We start from the raw sequence: 21430 nt of genomic DNA on the forward strand, positions 1-21430 counted from the left end.
ATATTATACAAGGCAGTTGTAAGCAAGTGTGAGATACATGATGGGATATTTCATATATTTATGTAGTAGATAATAAAATGTACTAGAATGAAATATTATTTATCATATAAATGTTCATTCTAAATCAGAACTTTATTAACATTTTTCTTTCACGCATATTTCATAAGAGTATTCAAATGATACATTTCTATTGTTTTTTATTAATATTTGACATGATTATAGAAAATGTGCCCATTGTAGACCTATCTACTTATTATAGGTTAATGATTTGATCATATTCTAGTCTGTGTGTGTTTGTTGTTACATAGGTGTTGCTCCAAGTCTTTGACTTTGGTAAATCATCCATATATTCATTATCTTATAAATTACAAAACTGAAAAACTTTATTATTTGAAAATTTATTATTCATTTTCAAATGTAGCAGTGATTTATTGCTTATAGGTATATTGTGTACAAGATATTACCAGTAAACTTAAATGAAAAGTTACATAAAGCAATGTCTGTGTAATGTTAAAAGAAGCCGACCAAATTATCGTAGCCTAACTGATGTAATGATATTTGATTGACAACTTTTGATGTATAATTACATGAACTTATTTGTTGTTAAGTTTGAGACAATTGTAAAAAAAAAAAAAAAATATTGATGTATTTCTTAAGCGCTATTAGAAGTGAAAGCACATCAGGGTTTTTTATATTCAGAAATTAAAGTGTATAAGCACCAATGGACCAAAGGCATCCTGGTAAATTTAGATTAGAGTATACCAATGCTGGCAACTTTTAATATATTTGATTTTTGTGAATCATATAAGAAAGAAATTCTAAAATCTGTTTAACTTTATGAATGCAAGCAGCAGTATTTGAAGGCCTATGTTACCAGTAAAGCCCTTGGCATTCTAAATTCCCATGCAGTCGAAAAAGATTATTTTATGTTGCTTTCTTTGGCCGTACTGAAAATATTTAAATTTGCTTTTCAATGGGATTTAGACACTCAAAATAAACAAATATCCTCTATATACACTATATGCATGCACCTTAAGTTCCACAATGACTGTACGTTGAGTATTATAATTTATATACATTGTACTTGAAATCATAGATGGACAATTCCAAATTCTTAGCCGTACATGTCCACTTGACTAATTCATTCTAGTTAGTTGTTATACTATGATAATGATATAGAAATAATTATTTATATTTCATGTCATCATGATTCAATTGAACATGCATAATATTTATGTTATCTCCCATCAATCATAGTTATGTTAAAATACAAGATAATATCTGTTGTAATATGTTACACAACAAAAATTGTTATGTGTTATATTAATGAATAAAGAGGAATAGAAAAGGAGAAATAAAGATTTATTATGTTTTTTTGTCAAGGTCTGTGTTCAAGTTGATTTTTTTTTTTTGCTTGATTATTGAAGAATAGGGAGAGTTATTGTACTTCCCCAGGCATTCACGTTAAAATTCTTTCATGACGTTCAGTATATACTCCAATAAATGCACTATTTTTTAGCTCCAATATTCGAAAAATAGGAATAGCTATAGTACTCTCCCAGACATCGCTCGGCATCCCACTTTGGTTAAGTTTTTGCATGCAAGTTGGTATCTACATAACAACTGAAGAGAAGGGCTTGAAACTTTAAAATTAATACTTATTTGAGAGAATAATAGGAGTTCACTTTCCAAGGCCCATAACTCTACCATGGATTTTGTTAGAATAATTGGCCTTTTTGAACTTAAAATTTTTTACATAATCCAGGTTTTTGTTTTACTATAAAATACATGTACTGAGAATAGTCGAGCTTGCTGTCCTACTGATTGCCCTTGTTTCATTATGGGGTTTTCAATTTCTGAAAGACTCTATTGACTTCAATGTAATAGTGTAATAAGAATTCAAAATGTTCATCAGTAAAATCCAGGCCACCAGGTCGTCCTGTGTTTACAAAGGATTAAGAAACCTGATCATGATCCAAATTAATATTTCAAAATTACTCCTCAAGAGAAAGGTAAAACATCAAATGATAACTTTAACAAACTTTAGGTAATATAAGATGATAATGTTTTAGAAAAAGTTTTGTAATTACTTTGCAACATATGAACTTTGAAAAGTTGTTCCAAATATAGATCCTGATGTTAGAATTGATTATTGATCATGTTTAAATGTTTTTTTTATATTGTTATTCTTAAACTTGACGAAAAAGTGTCATTGTAAACCAGCAGATAATAACATTTTAACATGTTCCAAAATGTATTTAATGAGTCTAATATTGTCAATTTAAGTTTCATACACAGCAATGAAATCAAAATCATGATACATGTTATTTGATCCCAATCTTTTCTTTGTGAACGTAGGGCCAGGGTCTTTCCTTTATTATGAAATACCCATTAAACTTAATTCTTTATTGCAACTTTTATGTATATTATCTTGATCTAAGGCCCTCATTTAAAACTTTATTTTTTATTGATCTATGATAAAGTAAAAATGTTACTTTGTAAAGTGCTCATAAGATAATATGACTGTGCTCTCTTGGTGACATTTGTTGACAGGGTTACAAAGGCTATTTTTAAGGAAGTTATTATGAAGATTATGACTTTTAAAAAAAAAGTTCTCTGTTTTCTCCCTGTCATTTTTATCTGTGCTTAGTAATTCTCACTTACCAAGAATGACCTGTTAACCTACATTACCAAGTTGTTTTATTATGACTTGTGTTTATCTTCATTACCTGACTCTGGGATAAACGTATTTGAGATATTTGTGATTTATAAAATTCATAATTAAAATGAATGCATTTAAATTTCGCTTGTTTAGTGTCCCCTCACCACATGAATTAGAATCCTGTCCGAGACTTAGGATTCTTTCATGTGAGGAAGCTATCCAGCTAGCTTAAAATTTTTTCGATGGTTCTACTCAGGTGCCCACTTGTGCTTGAAATAATGCAGAGGGGCACCTGAGGTCTAACTCCACCAGTAAAGCTGGAAAGTCGCCATATGTCCTCTAATGTGTTGGTGTCGTGTAAAACCCACACAAAAATATTCAAGAAAAAAGTCATCACTGTCATTTGTAGTTTTTGGGACATTGTTGTTGCTGTTACTGAAAAATAGGTGTCAAAACCAGCTGACCACTACATGTTACCTATCTGTAGAATACTATTGATAAATGGTGGCTAATTCATGCTTCGCTGTATATGACTGATCGAGACAAAAATGTGAAAAGTCAAAAACAGAAAGGTTATCAAAATTATCAATGTAAATTATTGCAAAATTATGTTTAAATTGATTATTAAATTATTGAACACCTAACAGTCTTCTAAAATTTGGTCAAATTTATTCCTGTGTTATTCACATCATCTGTAGACTGTCTTCAGTGTTGTAAAAGTGTTACAAACACTGGCCTGTAGGAGTCGATGATAAATATAAATGAAGGGATGAACACTTAAATTGTGATGAATGTTTATAACATGTTTACTGTGAATGGTAATATTGATAACACCTAGATTTATGATGGTGTATATTAAAGGTGCGCCTACTTCTACCATTATCTCTGTCACTTAAAAATGCAAAGGTTTTGTACCCTGATATTTTTGTCTGCTTAAGTGCCATATACTCTTTTTAGCTCACCTGAGCTAGCTCAGGGTGACTTTTTAGGATCGTTGAATGTCCATCGTCCGTCAACACTTGTTCATTAACACTCTAGCGGTCAAATATTTGCCTCAATCATCATCAAACTTTGTCAGGATGCTTATCTAGGTAATAGCTTGGATGAGTTTGAACATGGGTCATCTCAGATGAAAAACTAGGTCACAGGAGCTAAAAATATAAAAACTTTGTTTACACTCTAGCAGTCACATTTTTGCCTCGATCATCATCAAACTTTGACAGGATGCTTGTCTAGGTAATTGCTCTGATGAGTTCCAACATGGGTCATCTCGGATGGAAAACTAGGTCACAGGAGCTAAAAATGAAAATATTGTAATTGTTCGGACAAGTTTGATGGGTCAGGTGAGCGATCTAGGGCCATCTTGGCCCTCTTGTTTTGTTTTTTTTCAAGACAGCATTGTGTTTAGACCTTTATAAGAAATGAAGATGACAAATTAAAGATCCTAGTCATCACCAAAGGATTTTAGAGGGTCTTGCAGGAAAGTTGCCATGTATGTCCTGTATATTTGATACCGTATAACCAAATAAAGACATCTGTATTTATGCCATGTTATATTTGATACCATAATCATAACCAAATGAAAAAATTTATAATTATGCCTTGGTGTATTTAATGCCATAAAACCAAATGTCAATACACTTGAAATTATGCCTGGGTATATTTGATACCAGATATCAAATTCAGTACCTTTGTATAATTATTTAGTTTAAATATATTTATTTTCTGAATAACGTGTATAATTATTATACATATCAACAAAAGTGTGGGAAGGGCTATTAATTCTCTAACGTTGTTAAAACTTGTGGCCCGACCCTTTTGCTTTTTATGGATAACTATAACATCCGTGTAATAACTGTAAATTTATTTGTTACTGTTTGTCGTTTATTTGTATGTGACACTGTATCTGTTTTTGCATAAAATAAAAAAGCAATAAAATATGATTAAACCTAATTTAAATGAATAAATGATAAAGTAAAAATGAAATGAAATAAAAAAAACTAAATTAAAATAAAATCAACTAAGTTAGAAAGACAAAACTAATCTTAACTAATGTAAGGAAGTTAAAGTAGAAGGCAAGTAAGTAAACACTGTGTGTGAATATTTAATGTAGTAATAATGTCTGTGTAAAGTACTAATTTAATGATTATAAGTAAATTTTGATCCTAACATAACTTTAAATAATTAATTTATGCATTTTCTTTACAAAAGATAAATTTTGATCCTAACATAACTTAAAATAATTAATTTTAAGCATTTTCTTTACAAAAGATAAAACGGTACAACTGCACCATTTTGGCACAGAGATCTATAATGATTCATAAATGGTAAGCTACCTTTAAAAAGACATTCTGAAATTATTTTGAAAAGATATTCTTTCAAAGGACGCCTTCTGTCAATATTCCGATGACCTTCTGAGTGATAATTATCTTAACCAATACACTATCTGAACAATAGAATAAAAACTGTTTTAACTTCTTATGGGGGTAAAACTGTAAAAAGTTCTCAAATATTTGTTTACAGTGACTATTGAAGATTATGGTATTTATTACTTGTATATGAATATTTGTAAGTTAAAATAATCATAAATAGAGTTGTAATTAGAGACAAAGTGGACTTTTTAGGTAATGTTTGAAAAAGACAAGGAGAAATTTAAGTTTTGCGTAATCTGGTGAATTAAAAAAAAAATAAGAAGGGAAAGGAGAATTACAAAACACACAAGAAATTAAGGAATTTATTGCACAAACCAGAGTGGAATTTGAGTAGCTTTACAATAACAATGGTTGTTGAAAGCATTGAAAGGTAAGAATATTATTTATATTGTAATAATGTTGAAATGGTCTTTTTTTACATATTTATTGTAATAATATTGAAATGTGTTTTTTTTTATTTTTTTAATTTGGCAGGAAAAATTGCATTGTGGACCTCTGCAAAAGTTACAAAATAAATTAAATGTTCCATGTGTCAAAAATAGCCCAATTAACCCTCATAGTTTATATTATTTAAAACTTGCATAGAAAACTAGAAAACTTGTGCTTGTATACTTATATTCTCATTGTCTTAAAAATCTCCAAAACTATAATGTCCAGAGTGTAAATATTTGGCAAACCAATGTAGTCCATGTAAAAAATAAAGTTCTGTGTGTCATAACTGGCTTGGAGCTTATAAATATGTCTTAGAATTAGTTTGTACAGAATTTATTTTACTTTGATTATTTAGGAAGTTATAAGCTTATACATACACATGCTATCAAAACCATTCTTGGAACCAATCAGCATTAAGCAATTAGTGTAAAATTTCTTGCTAGCTTGTCCCTAAGAGTGTTGAACCCATATGGCAAGCAATTCTTACCGGTAGTTGAAATGGCAGACACATAAACTCATCGCACCTGGGGTCAAAAATGGCTCTGCCATGGGGTTTCACTTAGTTTACTGCACTTATCTAGTTAATATGTCTTAACACAGATCTATATAGAAGTACTTTATGGATTGTTCTCTCCCTTTGTAGTTACCATATCCCATGATGTATCAATCGTAACAACTCGGCAATCTCCGTCAAGTTCGGAGATCGCGAATTCTTGAAGTCGCCCGAGGTTTTCCGATTGATGATGTATGTGATTATTGAACATGTTCTGTTCTGTCCTCTGTTATGTATTAGGTTACATATGCTCCCTCTTTCATTGCTGTTCCTTTGTGCATTTTTTTTTATTAAGTGTGTTATGTCTGGACAGAAGATATCTTCTCTCCTAGGTTTTGCTTTGGTTTGTTTTAGACTTAGCTCCCTTTACCTTTTTCTCTATGAGATTACTCCCCTTTTCATCAATGTCAATATCGATGCATGTTTTTCTGTATCCTTTGCCGCTTAAAGTGTTGAAAAGAGGATTAAACAAAGTTTGTTCGTTTCATAACAATTATAGCCCTGAACAACCCCATATCAATATGGTAGTTCAAACTGTAATAAATGAATAAAATTAATGTTCATCGGATATGCAACATCAAAAGGTCATATTTCCCAGGTTTACCCATAGATACTTGGTTTCAGGATGAAACGCTTTTGAGAGTTTTGTTAAACTCAAATTTGATTGAATGTTACGATTTATTTAACATAGATGTCTCTATTCTAAAACCGTCATTTTTCCGAAGTTACTAAAAAAATACAAAAAAAACCCCACTGATTTGACATCGGAAAAACGACGGTTTTAGAATCGAGACAGATCTACGTTAAAAATCGTTACATTCAATTCAATTCGAGTTCTTCAAACTTCTCAAAAGGGTTTTCATGCAATGGGTTTACCAAGTACAGAAAAAAAATATTCTAGCATAAATATCTATATAATATCTATAAGTACTCTGACATGCAAATACCGCGTATTGTTTTATATGACACGCATTTTAGATACTTCTCTTGTAGACAATACTTAATAAATTAGAACGTTACGTTAAAATAGTATACTATATTTGAGAAATAGAGAATAACATCGATCACTTTCGTTTTAAGTATGCTGCATCACCCTCGTTCATGTTTTCTGTACGAGTTTTCTCCCTTACACTAAAGTTGTCAATAACAAAAGATACAATGGGTCTGTAATATAGTAATCACTAAATTTACAAAGGTAATACCCAGGCTGGAAAAATAAAAGTCCCAAATTTAAAAAATCGAAAATAATTTTCCCAATTTTTAAATGTTTTATTGTTGGAAAGGGGCCCCAAAAGTTTTTAATTTTTTTTTTTAAGTATAAATTTCTTAATTCTAGTTATATTGATATATATCTGAACATATTTGAATGTATTTTCAGTCTTAAATAAAAACATTTCCTGTCTGTCCTTTCTAGTGAATTGTGAAATTTAATCGAAGATTGACCTCGAATATTATGTGAAATTCCATGACGAAAATCAAACAATTTACATTTTCACGTCGTCGAATTTTCAAAATTCGTTAGTTCAGTTCCTATGCAAGTCCTATACATACATGTATATTGAAATAAGATCATAATATATGTAATTTGGACCCATACTGTTCAAGCAATTCATTAGTCTAAAATGTTTTTTTTTCTCTCATAAATTTGTACCAATCGATCATATTTGAATTATCCTTTTCTTTTGTAAAAAAAGTTAGTGTCTTAATGAATTTTAATGTTTTAAAATCTTATTTCACTGTATCATTTAAGTAGCTAACAGGGAAAAGAAAACGATCAGATTTTACATTTCCGACTTTTTAGTACATTTTACATCCACAGACTATCAAATAATTTGATCAAAATAAAGAATGTACGTGTATATAGAATATGAATAATTTGAGGTAGATTTTTTTTTTAAATTTTGATTTGAGCTTTTGTATTATTCTTAACTAAAGTTCCCTGTACCATTAATATTACTATTAATACTATTAATACTATTAATAATGTTTTTTATTATCTCACAATAGTTTCTACAAACATACTATTTTCGATTAAAAGAATGCATTAATTCATATTAACACATGTATACAGAATTACCACTGCATATTATTATTCTAAACTAAAATATTAAATGCAAACATTTTAACAATATCATATATGCCCGTAGCCCTCTGCTTGATTACAAAATACAATGCTACAATCCATTATAAATATAGATCAATAGATATTGAATAAAAGATCGAAAAATAACCGATATTAAAATTTCATCATCACTTTTCCTTTCGTGTCACGCAATACCATATTATATCAATGAAAAAACGCAGCGAACCGCATCCGTTTTAGGTTGCCATTCGGTCATTGTTTTTGTTTACAATGGTAACGATTGAAACTATAGTCTGTATCAGGAATAAACACCTGTACCGTGGAATAATTATTAACGTAAATACACTGTGTGGTATATAGAACGCGCAATGCTATTTGAACGTGGAATGTAGGGTTTATTTCAATGATTTATCATAACCTAAGTCCACGTGCCCGTCTTTGCAATTGCACTCTATTTGAATTTTTAATTTTCCTAAAACGCACGTCTGGCACGGCCTATTCGGCGGGATAAACTTGTACTCGAACAACATACCATACTGTACACCACTTTTAAATTATACTTTTTATAGACCTTTTTACGACGCGGTCCGTTGCTAGTGTCCGTTGCTATGGAAAAAATGACCGGAAGTAGTATTTTCTCGCGCATGCGCAACCAGCGTAGGACAAAAAGTGCATAAAAGTGAATAGAAGTTCATAGTCAATTCCGACTTAGTTTAAGGTAAAGATTAAAAAAAAATCATACAACATAGCTTTTTACAGAAACACCAAAGATACTTTTATAGTTTTGTGGCTAAGATTGCCAGAAAAAGACATGGAAAGACGATTGTTGTTGAAATCTTCCATATAAAAACTAAATAAATTAATAACATATAAAATCGAGGTTAATTATCATTCTGAAAATAAGTCGGAGCACGTGATAATGCATTTTTAGTATTCAGTTTACCTAATTTTATCCTTTATCCAACTTGACTGTGATGCCAAAAATAAATTTCTAATTCATATAAATATATAAGAATAATTTTTCAAACTCTTGAGAAGTTAAGATGGGTGGTGAAATAACACACATTTTATCCGGTTCATCTAACACGTGAAAATGCACGTCACGTAGACTATAGTGTTACTTCACAAAATTAATAAACATTGATAAGATTTGTATAAATAAAAGTAACTTAAGTTACAATTTTCATAATTTTTAAGCGATTAACTATGCCATTGTACTAAAACGCACCGGTGGTGGCAAATAACAACCGGTCACTTGTCGATCCTTTTGACACTTACCGCCTTGCCAATCCACTTTCAAAGGAATACCAATTGTGTAATATTATTAAATACATGGGTAATAACATTTTATCTTTAACACCCTGCTGTTTTAATTTAAATTACCGATGAAAAAGTCATTTTATGATACCGTGAACAGAGAACTTTTGGTCATTGAATTATTATAGTCCCCTAATTTTGTATATCTGTTATAAATATCAATTCACGTTTTAATGACTAACCGCTTAAATTCATCACAAAATTTCTGTTTTCTGTGTAACATTACTTATAATCATGTCCTTTAAAGGCTTCAAGTACGCTAAAATGCTGTCTGTTGTTATTGCGCTTTTGCCCTACGCTGAATACGCATGCGCAAAATGCACCATCGGTTGCTATGGAAAACTCGTACTGTAAAAAGGGCTTCACTTCCTCACTATTTCTTTTCTGGAATAATGCATGTTTTTATTCTTCTCTATATTGTATGATTGTAAATATATAAGTACATACAACTCATTTCAAAGTATATACAAGTATATTGTTGGTGCCTGTTCCTTACTATCATCACGGTTTCAAATGATAAATTTTCTCCACCTCAAATTTCTCAGCAGGGACTTCAATATTTAGGTAGCTTAAATTAGCTCCGATTAGTTTTTGATGTTTTGTAGAAGTTATGTATCCGTGGATAAACACTTTCAGAAATGAAATATTTACGGTTTTAAAGACAAGTTCTTATGATTGTTACACTTTCGATTCATGCCCAAACTTAAAACAATACTTACCTCTACTAGATTTATAAAATGCTCAGCTTTTAATCAGAATCAGAGTAAGTCGTTTGTTAAAGAGGTACACCTTACATAGCAGCAGCTATAGTGCTCAAACGAAACAAATGAGCCGCGTCACGACAAAACCAACATAATGGGTTTGCGACCAGCATGGATCCAGACCAGCCTGCGCATCCGCGCAGTCTGATCAGGATCCATGTTGTTCGAAAAGATAATCGAAGTGGTTTATTTTAAAGACTGTCATGTACCATTACGTGTAAGTATGGGCTATGAGCATGAAAGTAAGAACTACGGAAAACAATAAGGGACATGGACAACAAAAAACATAACTCGAACACCAGAATAACGAAACGTACTGCACTAGTCTTGGCAAATAACGGGCCCTGTGACATCATATATATCCAGTCCCCCCCCCCCCCCCCCTGATAACATTATATTACAATAAATTTTCCAGGAAAATTCAAAAACCTTACAGCAGACAAAAGTACTTTTGGATTTAGAATCAATTTCTTTACACGTAGCGCCTTCAATACAGTGCACGGATAACAATACATGGAAATAAACTATAGCTACCAATATGCATTGATGCGTGACAGTTCGCGCAAACCTGTCAATAGATGTTTGACAGCGCTGGTCGCTGTGTATTGATTGTCATTCATGTGGGATTATATAATTATTTGGAATAGTTAATGTTTATGTAAAGGGTTATCAAAATAAAAGTGACAATGTCGGGAGAATCGTGAGTTTGTTTGAATAATTTTAAAGATATCTGTGAAATGACACATTTAAATGCACGTGCAAGAAGCTGAAAATATTCATTAAAATTTACACAATATGCCCATGTGATTTGCCAAATTTAAATAAAGACTTACTTGATGAAGTTTAACGGTTTAATAGTATTGTATTTTTGTAGATTAAATACTCAAACAAAGTATTGATGTATATACTATACTGTTTTATCATGATTTTAAATTAACATATTAAAGCTGCAAAAGTCTAAGATAACATGCTGTTTAAAGTGCTCAGACACATTGATTGTATACTTCAGTATAGATTTTAAGTGTGCCATTTTATTTTGTTAAGTATGCCCAATTAATCTAACATTGCATATATATTATGTAGCTCAATCCATCAGATATAGTGGTTTTAATGTCCTTGCCATTTAAAAAAAGATACAGTAGATTAATTTCTGTGTGTCCATGCGTTTATGAAAGCATGTACATATTAAACCTATTTTAATTTTGAAAAATAATTCAATGAAGTTAATAAATTAATTTAATTAAAAGATTTATAGGGTACAATAAGATTTGATGAATGGTCATTGGTGTCAAGGTTTAATTTCCCAAATTATAGTTTTACATGTTTGTTTTGTTATAAATACAGTTTATAAGGAGCTCAACTGAGGTCCTAAAGCTGAAAAACAAATTATTAAAAATTCATACAATGAAAGATCCACTTGCTTGGGCATTTAAAATGAAAAAAAATATTCAAAAGATAAAAAGTAAATACACTCTGGCTTAAATTGAAAATTTACATTTAGTTGGATTCTTAACCCAATTTCAATCTGTTAACATGCTTTATTTTCATTTTTGGGTCATTTTGCACAATAAAGGTTAAAGATATGAAGATAAGCACACAAGTTATTGGTCCAGACCCAAGTTCTTAAAAAAAAACCTCAGTGGACTCACTAGTCCTTTGAACTTCCTAGTCCTTTGAACTCCCTTCCCTTAAATTCTGCTTCTTGATCAGTGTCCGTGACTATATATAAATTGACTAATGGAGCAAAGTCGCTCAGAAATCAAATAGATTTGATATAATCATTGTAGATGAAACATCTGTCGAAAATAAAATAAATATATTTGAATATTTTTGTTTTTGTTTGGTGCTCAAGACTTACTTAAGATATTATTTTCCATGTTTTCTTGACAATTTTTGTAAAATGATATTTTATAACCATGATGAAGTGTACTCTTATGTGAAAGTCGAATGTTGGTTATCATTACTTAAAACTCATATAATTCTATGTTGATTGTTTGTTCCACTTGAATTTTGCTTAAAGGAAAAGAAAATTGAATTTAAGGCAAACAATTATAACAAATGCAATATAATAGTACCATTCCAAAAACACATGACATTTTGATAAGCATATTTGCAATTTGAACAACTGGAAAATGTCAATAGTAATCAAGTTTCAAATGGTTGTATACATTAATATGTGAAGTATTAATTAAAATCTGAATTCATTGATAATACAATTTTGTCATACATATCGAAAAGCGCTATATCCCGGCTCCAGTGTACTTATGATCTCTCTGGGGTGCAATAAAATATTTTATTTTTGTTTACTTAAGTTGAAAATAGAAAGAAAATAAAATGTTGACATAATTATTATTAAGGGCTATTATAATTTAAGTGACAAGTTTTTACATTGAATGTATGAGTTGGTCTTATACATGGGTGGTCTTAATTCAAGGGTTGTGTTTTAAGTGCAAATTCGACTGAATTAATAATAATACAATAATTACAATAACTTATATTTTAAAGATAAGTATAACTTTTCCCTTTATATTTCAGTGTTAAAGTGGCGGTCAGGGTGCGTCCCTTCAATCAGAGGTGAGTTGTAACTAACATATGTAATAATTATACATTTGTATTCTTTATTATAACTACCATACTATCATCATCCTGCTTTTTATGCCCCACTTGTCCGCTCGTAATTACGAAAATGTTGCCTGCACATTGAATTTAGAAGCTCTTGCAGGACGAGTGACTCTGAAAATATTTTTCAATGCTGACCCCCCTCCTTCCCCTAATTAAAGGGCTTGGGGTTTTTAGTTTTACCCTTCATTCATCAATTCTGCTTCGCTGTTGTCATGCTCTCTGTCAAAACAGTAGAATGTGGGGGCATCTGTGTCTATGAACACATTTCTAGTTTACTTTTATACATGTAGTAATTGTTAAACTTTGCTTAACATAAGAGAGAAAGAAATTTTTTTAAGACATTAAATAGTAAGGGACCTTTTTAAGTATTTAAAGTAGAGATGAAAATGAACTATATTTTTCATTTGCATTCATGTGATGAAATTTTTAGCATTTTGTTTTCAAGAACATACTTTCAGTTTACTTAGTAACAGCCTATGAATTTCATTACAGAGAGATTGATCGCCAAGCAAAACTTGTTGTGAAAATGGATGGAAAGATGACCATGATTTATAATCCAGAAGCTCCCAGTAAGTTTATATGATATCATTGAAATGTAACTATGGTATATATTTATATATATATGATATAATTATTGATAATAATCAAATATAGGGTAATATATCATAGTGATTTTCCTACTATAGTACATCACAAAAATATCTTTAGTCAAGAGTAATCAGGAGGACCCATTCCAATGTTATAAAATAGTTTATGCATGTATATTTGAAATAGACTGCACCATATTTAGCTGCTCTAAATTTCAAAGAAAACTGGCCATTAAATCAAAGTGTTTTGGCTTGTGGAACTTCGAACCTTGTATGCAGATGCACCTCAGAAATTTTAGGGTAAAGGTCAAGATCAAAATGACATTTAATTCATATTTTCTCTTTATTTAGAATTTAATTCATATTATCTCTTTATTTAGAAAATTTGTAGTTTACGTGACTATCCAGCACTGATAAAAGTTGAGCAAGCTGTTCCTCGGACAGCTTTTGTATTACGATGGGAATAAGATTATCATGATAGAAACTTTAATTTTAATACTAAAGGACTGTTAATTTCTTATGGCAGTTGGCTTATTATATTTCCCTTATTTACACTGTTTACTCTGGATAAAAGATACCCTTTCACATGCATCAACAAGATAAAATGGCATCATAGCCCAGACTAATCTTCAGTGACTGCCTGTCCAATTTTATTGTATCCCAGATCAAGACCCATTGTGCTACTTCAAAAAAAAAAAAAAAATACTCATGGCAATCAGTTTTCGCTCACTGTGCTGGGCCTGACGAATATAATTTTGTTAATACATACTAATAAACACTAACCTATACATAAAAGATAAACTCTCTAATACATGACTGTATGACTGTAATAGTCATAAAAATTAATGTCCAATATCTTTAATCACTTAAAGTACATTAGCTTCATTAAAAAGCAATTAAATTTTATTCATAACTTGATTTAATGACTTGCATATAAAATTCATAGTGCTGTGAAGAACCCTTGATCATTTTTGATTGCATTGTTATTAGATCACAAAATATTTAAAGTGCAAATGTATTAAAGTTTTTTTAAATCTGCACGCCTCTAGATGAACCAAAATATTTCGAGAAAGTAAATGTTTTAAGATTTTAAGAAAAGTAAAACGATTAAAGATTCAAGAAATAATTTACGTTTTGTGTGATTAGTTACTTATTTTGCAGTAATTATCGCCATAATTATAATGTGTAAGTTAAAACATTTAGGGCTATAATTGCATATTTTGACCTCTTTTTGTAATTTACATGGTTTGTAAGTGCTGTATGCCCTGTGTTAATTACTGTATAAGTGGATGATTGTTTGTGTCGAAAAGTAAGCGAATTAAAAATTCCAAACATTTTGCGAGACTAAATATTAACGAATCTTGCAAAGGCAGAATTTTGTGCTAGGTTGATTGATATTTACGCTAGAGGAAATTTAAGCAATTTTCGTCAGTTTTCGAAATTTGCCAATAATTTCGTGTTAATTGCTAATTTAACCATGTATACAGTAATATTTTTGTTCACTTCAAAATATTTTACTTTTAAATACATTTTCCAAATTTTTATAAACGATAGCATGAATCTGTAGGCATGCTGCTTTAAATGTGAACAATTAGAAAGTTGCTTTTCAATGGCGTTTTGATTTTCTTTTTATATAATGTGAACATTTAAGTAGGTGTTCTGTACATACATGTTAAAGTCAATTCAGTTTTAAGATTAATTTAAATTGTGTCTAGAGTCTGAACTATTGTATTTGATAAATATTGTAATTTGAGACCATTTTCTATTTCTTTTCAATGATTAAAAATTTTCTCTTTAAGTTTGAAATCCATTAAGCTCTTAAAAATGTATTGTTAATGTAGGGTTTTGAACATGGCATTTTGTTCTTTCAGGATTGTACAATCATTAAGGATAAGTTTATATAATTATATTGTACTCTTGTTTTAGTCGATGTTATTTAGTCACATAGTATGTTATGATAATAAGCAGATGTAAATCTGACCCTTTTATAATATTTATATAAGAGAACTTATGTTTTATTTTAGTGTAAAAGTCAAGTAGAATTAAAGTGACATTATTCCTATCCAGTATGTATAGGTTAAAATTTATAAGTATGTATTTACGAAATTAAATTTGTTTTATTAGATTGAAAAGAATGACAATACGGGGACATGAAAACATATTTGACTCTCACCTGTTCACTCACTATATATATACCCATAGTGAGTGAACAGGTGAAAGTCAAAATAAGTTTTCATTTCCCATAATTTTTTTTCAATCTACTAGTAATAATTTACTTGGCATAAATGATAAATAACTCACATTGCCCAAGGAAATTTCTGTAAATATCTACCAGTATTTAACTGTAACGTTAAATTTATTAAAAAGCGTGAGGCAATCTTTTTATATTTTAAGCAAATTTCTATTTTATCATAAACATTTTTCAATATCAACTGTAATGGTCAATCACCATTTTAACAGTCAATCTTTTAAAATATAAAGTCAATTCAGCACAATTTGACAATGAAAAAAATGAGCATAAATAACGGTTAATAACCCTATAATGTCAATTTAATACTTTAATTAAAATTGTGAATACTGCAGTTATGAATTTGCCCAACAGGGAAACCTTATTATACCCCCAAAAACGAAGTTTGGGGGGTATATAGGAGTCACCCGGTGGTCGGTTGGTCGGTCGGGCGGTCGGTCAGTCGGTCGGTCGGTCCAGACGTCCGTTGCATTTTCCTTGTCCGGAGCATAACTTGAAGACTAATGATTGGAATTCAATATAACTACACACAATGATCAAGCACATTGAGAGGAAGTGCAGTGCACAAGAACCATAACTCTATCTTGACTAATTACAGAGTTATTGCCCTTTGTTACTTTTCCTTGTCTGGGGCATAACTTGAAAACTACTGGTTGGAATTCAAAACAACTTCATACAATTGTCAAACACATTAAGGGGAAGTGCAGTGCACAAGAACCATAACTCTATCTGAAGTAATTACAGAGTTATTGCCCTTTGTTACTTTTCCATTCCTTTCTTTTGTCCGGACCAAAACTTGAAGACTAATTGTTGGAATTCAATATAACTACATACAATGGTCAAGCACAATGAGAGGAAGTGCAGTGCACAAGAACCATAACTCTATCTTGACTAATTACAGAGTTATTGCCCTTGGTTTCTTTTCCTTGTCTGGGGCATAACTTGAAAACTACTAGATGGAATTCAAAAGAACTTCATACAATTGTCAAACACAATAAGGGGAAGTGCAGTGCACAAGAACCATAACTCTATCTAAAGTAATTACAGATTTATTGCCCTTTGTTTCTTTTCCATTGCTTTCTTTTGTCCGGACCATGACATGAAGACTAATTGTTGGAATTCATTATAACTTAATACAATGGTCAAGCACATTGAGAGGAAGTGCGTGCACAAAAACCATAACTCCATCTTGACTTATTACAGAGTTACTGCCCTTTGTTACTTTTCCTTTTTCAGAGTATGACTTGAAAACTACTGGTTGGAATTCAAAACAACTTCATACAATGGTCAAACACAATAAGGGGAAGTGCAGTGCATAAGAACTATAACTCCATCTTGACTTATTACAGAGTTATTGCCCTTTGTTACTTTTCCATTGCCTTTTTTGTCCGGAGCATAACTTGAAGATTAATAGTTGGAATTCAATATAACTTCATACAATGGTCAAGCACATTGAGAGGAAGTGCAGTGCACAAGAACCATAACTCCATCTTGACTAATCACAGAGTTATTGCCCTTTGTTACTTTTCCTTGTCCAGAGCATAATTTGAAAACTACTGTTTGAAATTTAATACAACTTCATACAGTTGTCAAGGACATTAAAAGGAAGTGCAGTGCACAAGAGCCATAACTCCATTTTGACAAAATACAGAGTTACTGCCCTTTGATACTTTTCCTTGTCCGGAGCATAACTTAAAACGTACTGGTTGGAATTCAAAACAACTTCATACAATGGTCAAGCACAATAAGAGGAAGTGCAGTGCACAAGCACTATAACTCCATCTTCAGTATTTATAGAGTTATTGCCCTTTGTTTCTTTTCCTTGTCTTTCTGGACTTATTACAGAGTAATTCAATAAAACTTCATCAATGGCCAACCACATTGAAAGGAAATGCAACATACAAGAACCACAACTATCTTTAATTGCCCACAACCATAACTCTAAATTTCAATTCTTTTACAAGGTATTCTGTTACTAGTAACATCCTCATTTCTGAAGCAGTCTTTTGGGGGTATTAATCACATTTAGTGATAGTTCTAGTTTTTTTTCTTTTTCATTTCATGTTTGGGAATATCACATATTGCACTTTTAATATTTAATTAATTACTTTTGCAGAAATTTCAACACTGAGTAACTTTTAATTATCATTATTAATAATAAAAAAAGAGATTAGTAAGTTTTAGCAGGCAAATCAATTTATTAATTTATTATATTATTGTAACAGTTAATTGTTACATGCATTTGAATTTTTTTTTTCTTACTGTCTGTTGATAAATGGTTTTAATCAGCTTTCACAATGCATTATCAGAAGAAAAAAATTGTACAAATAATTCAATCAGTAGGCAATGCAAATACAATATATTTTATTTGCACTGTCCATGTCATAATGTTTGATGAAAAAGAAAATCTTCTAAATTTAGATGTTTTGAAATTTCTTTTGTAATACAAGAAGATTGATTAATTGTCGCATTTCACTTTCACATTTGTGCATGTTTGTTTCTTTGTTATTTTAATTTAATATAGATTACTTTGATAAAAGTGTAAATCTCTGATTTATTTATTCATTTTTTTCAGATGATGAACCAAAAAAGTTTTCATTTGATTATTCATATTGGTAAGTAAATTAGTGAGAAATAAAAAAACAATTTTTCATCCATAAGAATATTTGTTGACCAATGCTTCACAATATAATAGTCATGCAGCCAAAGCCCTCACTACTTGGGGATTGGAGGGGAGGGGTAAATAGAATTGCCCTTGTCAATTTGTCCCTGACTACAGTACTCAGCTGTCCATGTCCTACGGAAATTTTTCTTAAGTTTCCATACAGTTTGTCAATAGATGTAATAACTACTGTTTGTAGGGTTCTAAGCATCAGTGTAACTATTTACATACCATACCATGCAATAATAGACTAAAAATTCTCCGGATTCAAGTATATTTGGGTTTTTCCACCTTACCCCAAGTTACATACAAACATTTACAGTTTTAGCTTCGAAAATAAGTGCAACAGGTTGACTAATCTATTGTGACCAGTAGTGCACCATGAAGCTTGCGCTCCCTTCGCAGCTCACTCTGAATACACTTACATTACTTCAGAAAGTGAGCGGGAGAGTATGTGAAGCTATAACGGTAAAACTTTGTTAGTACAGGGGGGGGGGGGGATTAGCTTGGAAAAACCAAACACATTTGCCGAGTTTAGGATAACATCTATTGTATTTTAGTCAGCCAGTGTCACACCACTACATACATTATTGATAACTATGTATTAAACTCATACATCTGTGTGTTCACTGGCATATCATTCTTTGATTGTGTACATTAGCTATGTCACTTTTCCATTGATCTTTCTATACCTTTTGTTTACTGATGTTCAATAGTCTATAAAAACACTATAAATTAAGCAGAATTGAAAGTAAAAGAGGTATTTTATTAATGCTATAAAGAGTATTATAGGACTTTTGTTGCACATGTAAGCCATTGTATTAATGGACAAAAGCAGTCATTAAATAAATTCCCTTGAATAGCAAGACATATTTTTCCCAGTGATTTACTACACCCAAAGGGTTCAGATTTATTTTTTTCCCATTGTTTAATGACATTATTTACTTGTCATCATGTTTTGTATTATGGGAATGTATGAATTAACAACTGACTGGCAAATTATTTGTGTAGTTTGAATTTATAGCTGTGTAACATTTATTTAAGAGGATTTAAAAATGGTCAATTTAATGCACCATTCAATTTTAAACACCCACTCTCAGACTTATAATCCTCATTAAATATTCTTGCACTGTTTGACATACATTTGTAATTATCCCTGGTCAATTTGGCTCCAAAGCATAACCAACATCAAGCAGTGGGGAGGGGACATATAAATGTTAAAATCTTGGCTTATTTTCCCCACTTTTCCCAAATCTTTCTCTTGGGTATGGGGGCTGTTGACTTTATACAGAAGCCAAAGAACACATCTCTCCCTGTCCCCCATCCACTCCCCACCCCCCCAAAGAACAAACCAAAAAAAAACACCAACAAAAACCCCCCCCCCCAAAAAAAAAACAAACAAAAAACAATGGAATATGAGCACTAGTAGTAATTTAACATAAGCAGAAGTAGCCAAACATTAAAGGCAACCGCTCATCAGTAAATGTATATGGGTAAAATAATGTAAAAGTTTAAGTTTGCACTAACAGACTGAAGTGTGACTATAAAATTTGTATGAAGATGTCAATATTTGCTTTAAATATTGGGAAAATGTTTCCTAAAGCGTGCCATTGCCATATAGTAAAAAGGATAATAGTTCCTTGATACCAATTTAATATAACTGATACGAGATTGATTTGTAAATCATAGTATACAGTGATTATAGGTACTTGACTTGCAAGATATAATTTTATTGATGAATACATTCTGAAGACGTTCCTATTATTTGCCGTCTTATGTACACAATTTTGTCCGAGACATTGCTGTCGAAAGAGATACATTCTTATTTGCCAGTCTTATGTACACAGTTTTTTTGGAGACTTTGCTGTTGGAAGAGATTGATATTGAAGCTTGTAAATAATACAGTTATTGGTTGATGGGGTATATTGATTTACACTTGCTCGGGTGCTTAGAGTCCTCTTTAAAAGTTGAGATATTTATGTAGATATAGTGATGGTGATGAGTACGTATATGGTAAGTTATCACCCATCTTAACTTGATTATATGGTATGTCTAAGTGACCTTTTGTTGTAATTGGTTATTTTCCCCTGGCTGTTTTGATGGAAATAAAGCTATTAAAGTAATATAGAACTGTAACCCATAACCTTGGTGTACTGAGCATCCTGGCTGATATTGAGATACCCTAAACACAGTCATGTAAATTTGCATACATAAAAGTGCCAACTATATATAAACATGGCACATTGACCATAATGTTGTCTTTGATCATTTTCTTAAACTTTGATTGTTACCAGTAGTTTTAAGTTTAGATGAACGAGTTTTATACTAATAAAATAACTTTAATAATAAAAAAGTCATTTAAAGTCAGCTAGGCCTTTTCACTCTTAATTGATATTAAGTACTGCATGTGCCCACTTACTGAGGTCATAGTATTCTGGTAAATAACGATATTGCTTATAACAAACATAATGATATGTATTGAACCATTCAGCTTTATTTAGTCTCCATGGCAAAATGCTTATAAGGTTGCTGAATACAATGAATTGTTTGAGCCCTTACTTAATTGTTGCTCTGGGATTTTAGATACCCAGCATTTAGGGACGTTTTTAAGTCTTTCATTTGAAATATCGGTAGCAGTTCCTTCTTTGTTGTACAACATCAGATGTTACATTCAGCTAATGTCGTCTTGGGTTTGTGACAGAAATGAGTCACATTATGTACATGTACATCTGAGTTCTTCCTCAGTGCCACCAGCTTACTTAAAAAAGTTGCAATATTACAAATACAAGTTGATTGGGCTCAAACCATTGAACCAAACTCCCCCTTCCCCCCCCCCCCCCCCCCCCCCCCATCCCCCCCCAACATCCCTCACAGACATTTTATGGACTTTATATTAATATATTGGTAAAACATCTCTCTAGCTCTTTAAGTTATGTAAGATTAAATAAATAATAGAAAATGATAATATACATGTAAATTGTTCACTTTAAAAGAGTGTAAGATTTGATTAAAGAAGGTAAATACCATGATGTCAGTTGTATTCTTATGTTAAATATTATCAGTATATCACT

The 21430-nt window shown here is 31.1% G+C and overlaps 1 protein-coding gene across 1 annotated transcript in view; it reads left to right on the forward strand.

The window, feature by feature from the left end:
* Positions 1 to 5170: 5170 nt before the first annotated feature.
* The window catches only part of LOC132750442 (kinesin-like protein KIF28), a gene marked incomplete at its 3' end in the record, with an annotated part of 61457 nt that continues 45197 nt past the window's right edge, over positions 5171 to 21430 (forward strand). Inside the window, 4 exon segments of the mRNA XM_060740431.1 lie at positions 5171 to 5464; positions 12776 to 12814; positions 13355 to 13431; positions 18273 to 18312. Coding sequence (XP_060596414.1) covers positions 5442 to 5464; positions 12776 to 12814; positions 13355 to 13431; positions 18273 to 18312 — 179 coding nt within the window.

This window comes from Ruditapes philippinarum, unplaced genomic scaffold (genome assembly GCF_026571515.1).
Source record: "Ruditapes philippinarum isolate M1 unplaced genomic scaffold, ASM2657151v2 ctg397_1_1_1_1, whole genome shotgun sequence".
Taxonomy (NCBI): domain Eukaryota; kingdom Metazoa; phylum Mollusca; class Bivalvia; order Venerida; family Veneridae; genus Ruditapes; species Ruditapes philippinarum.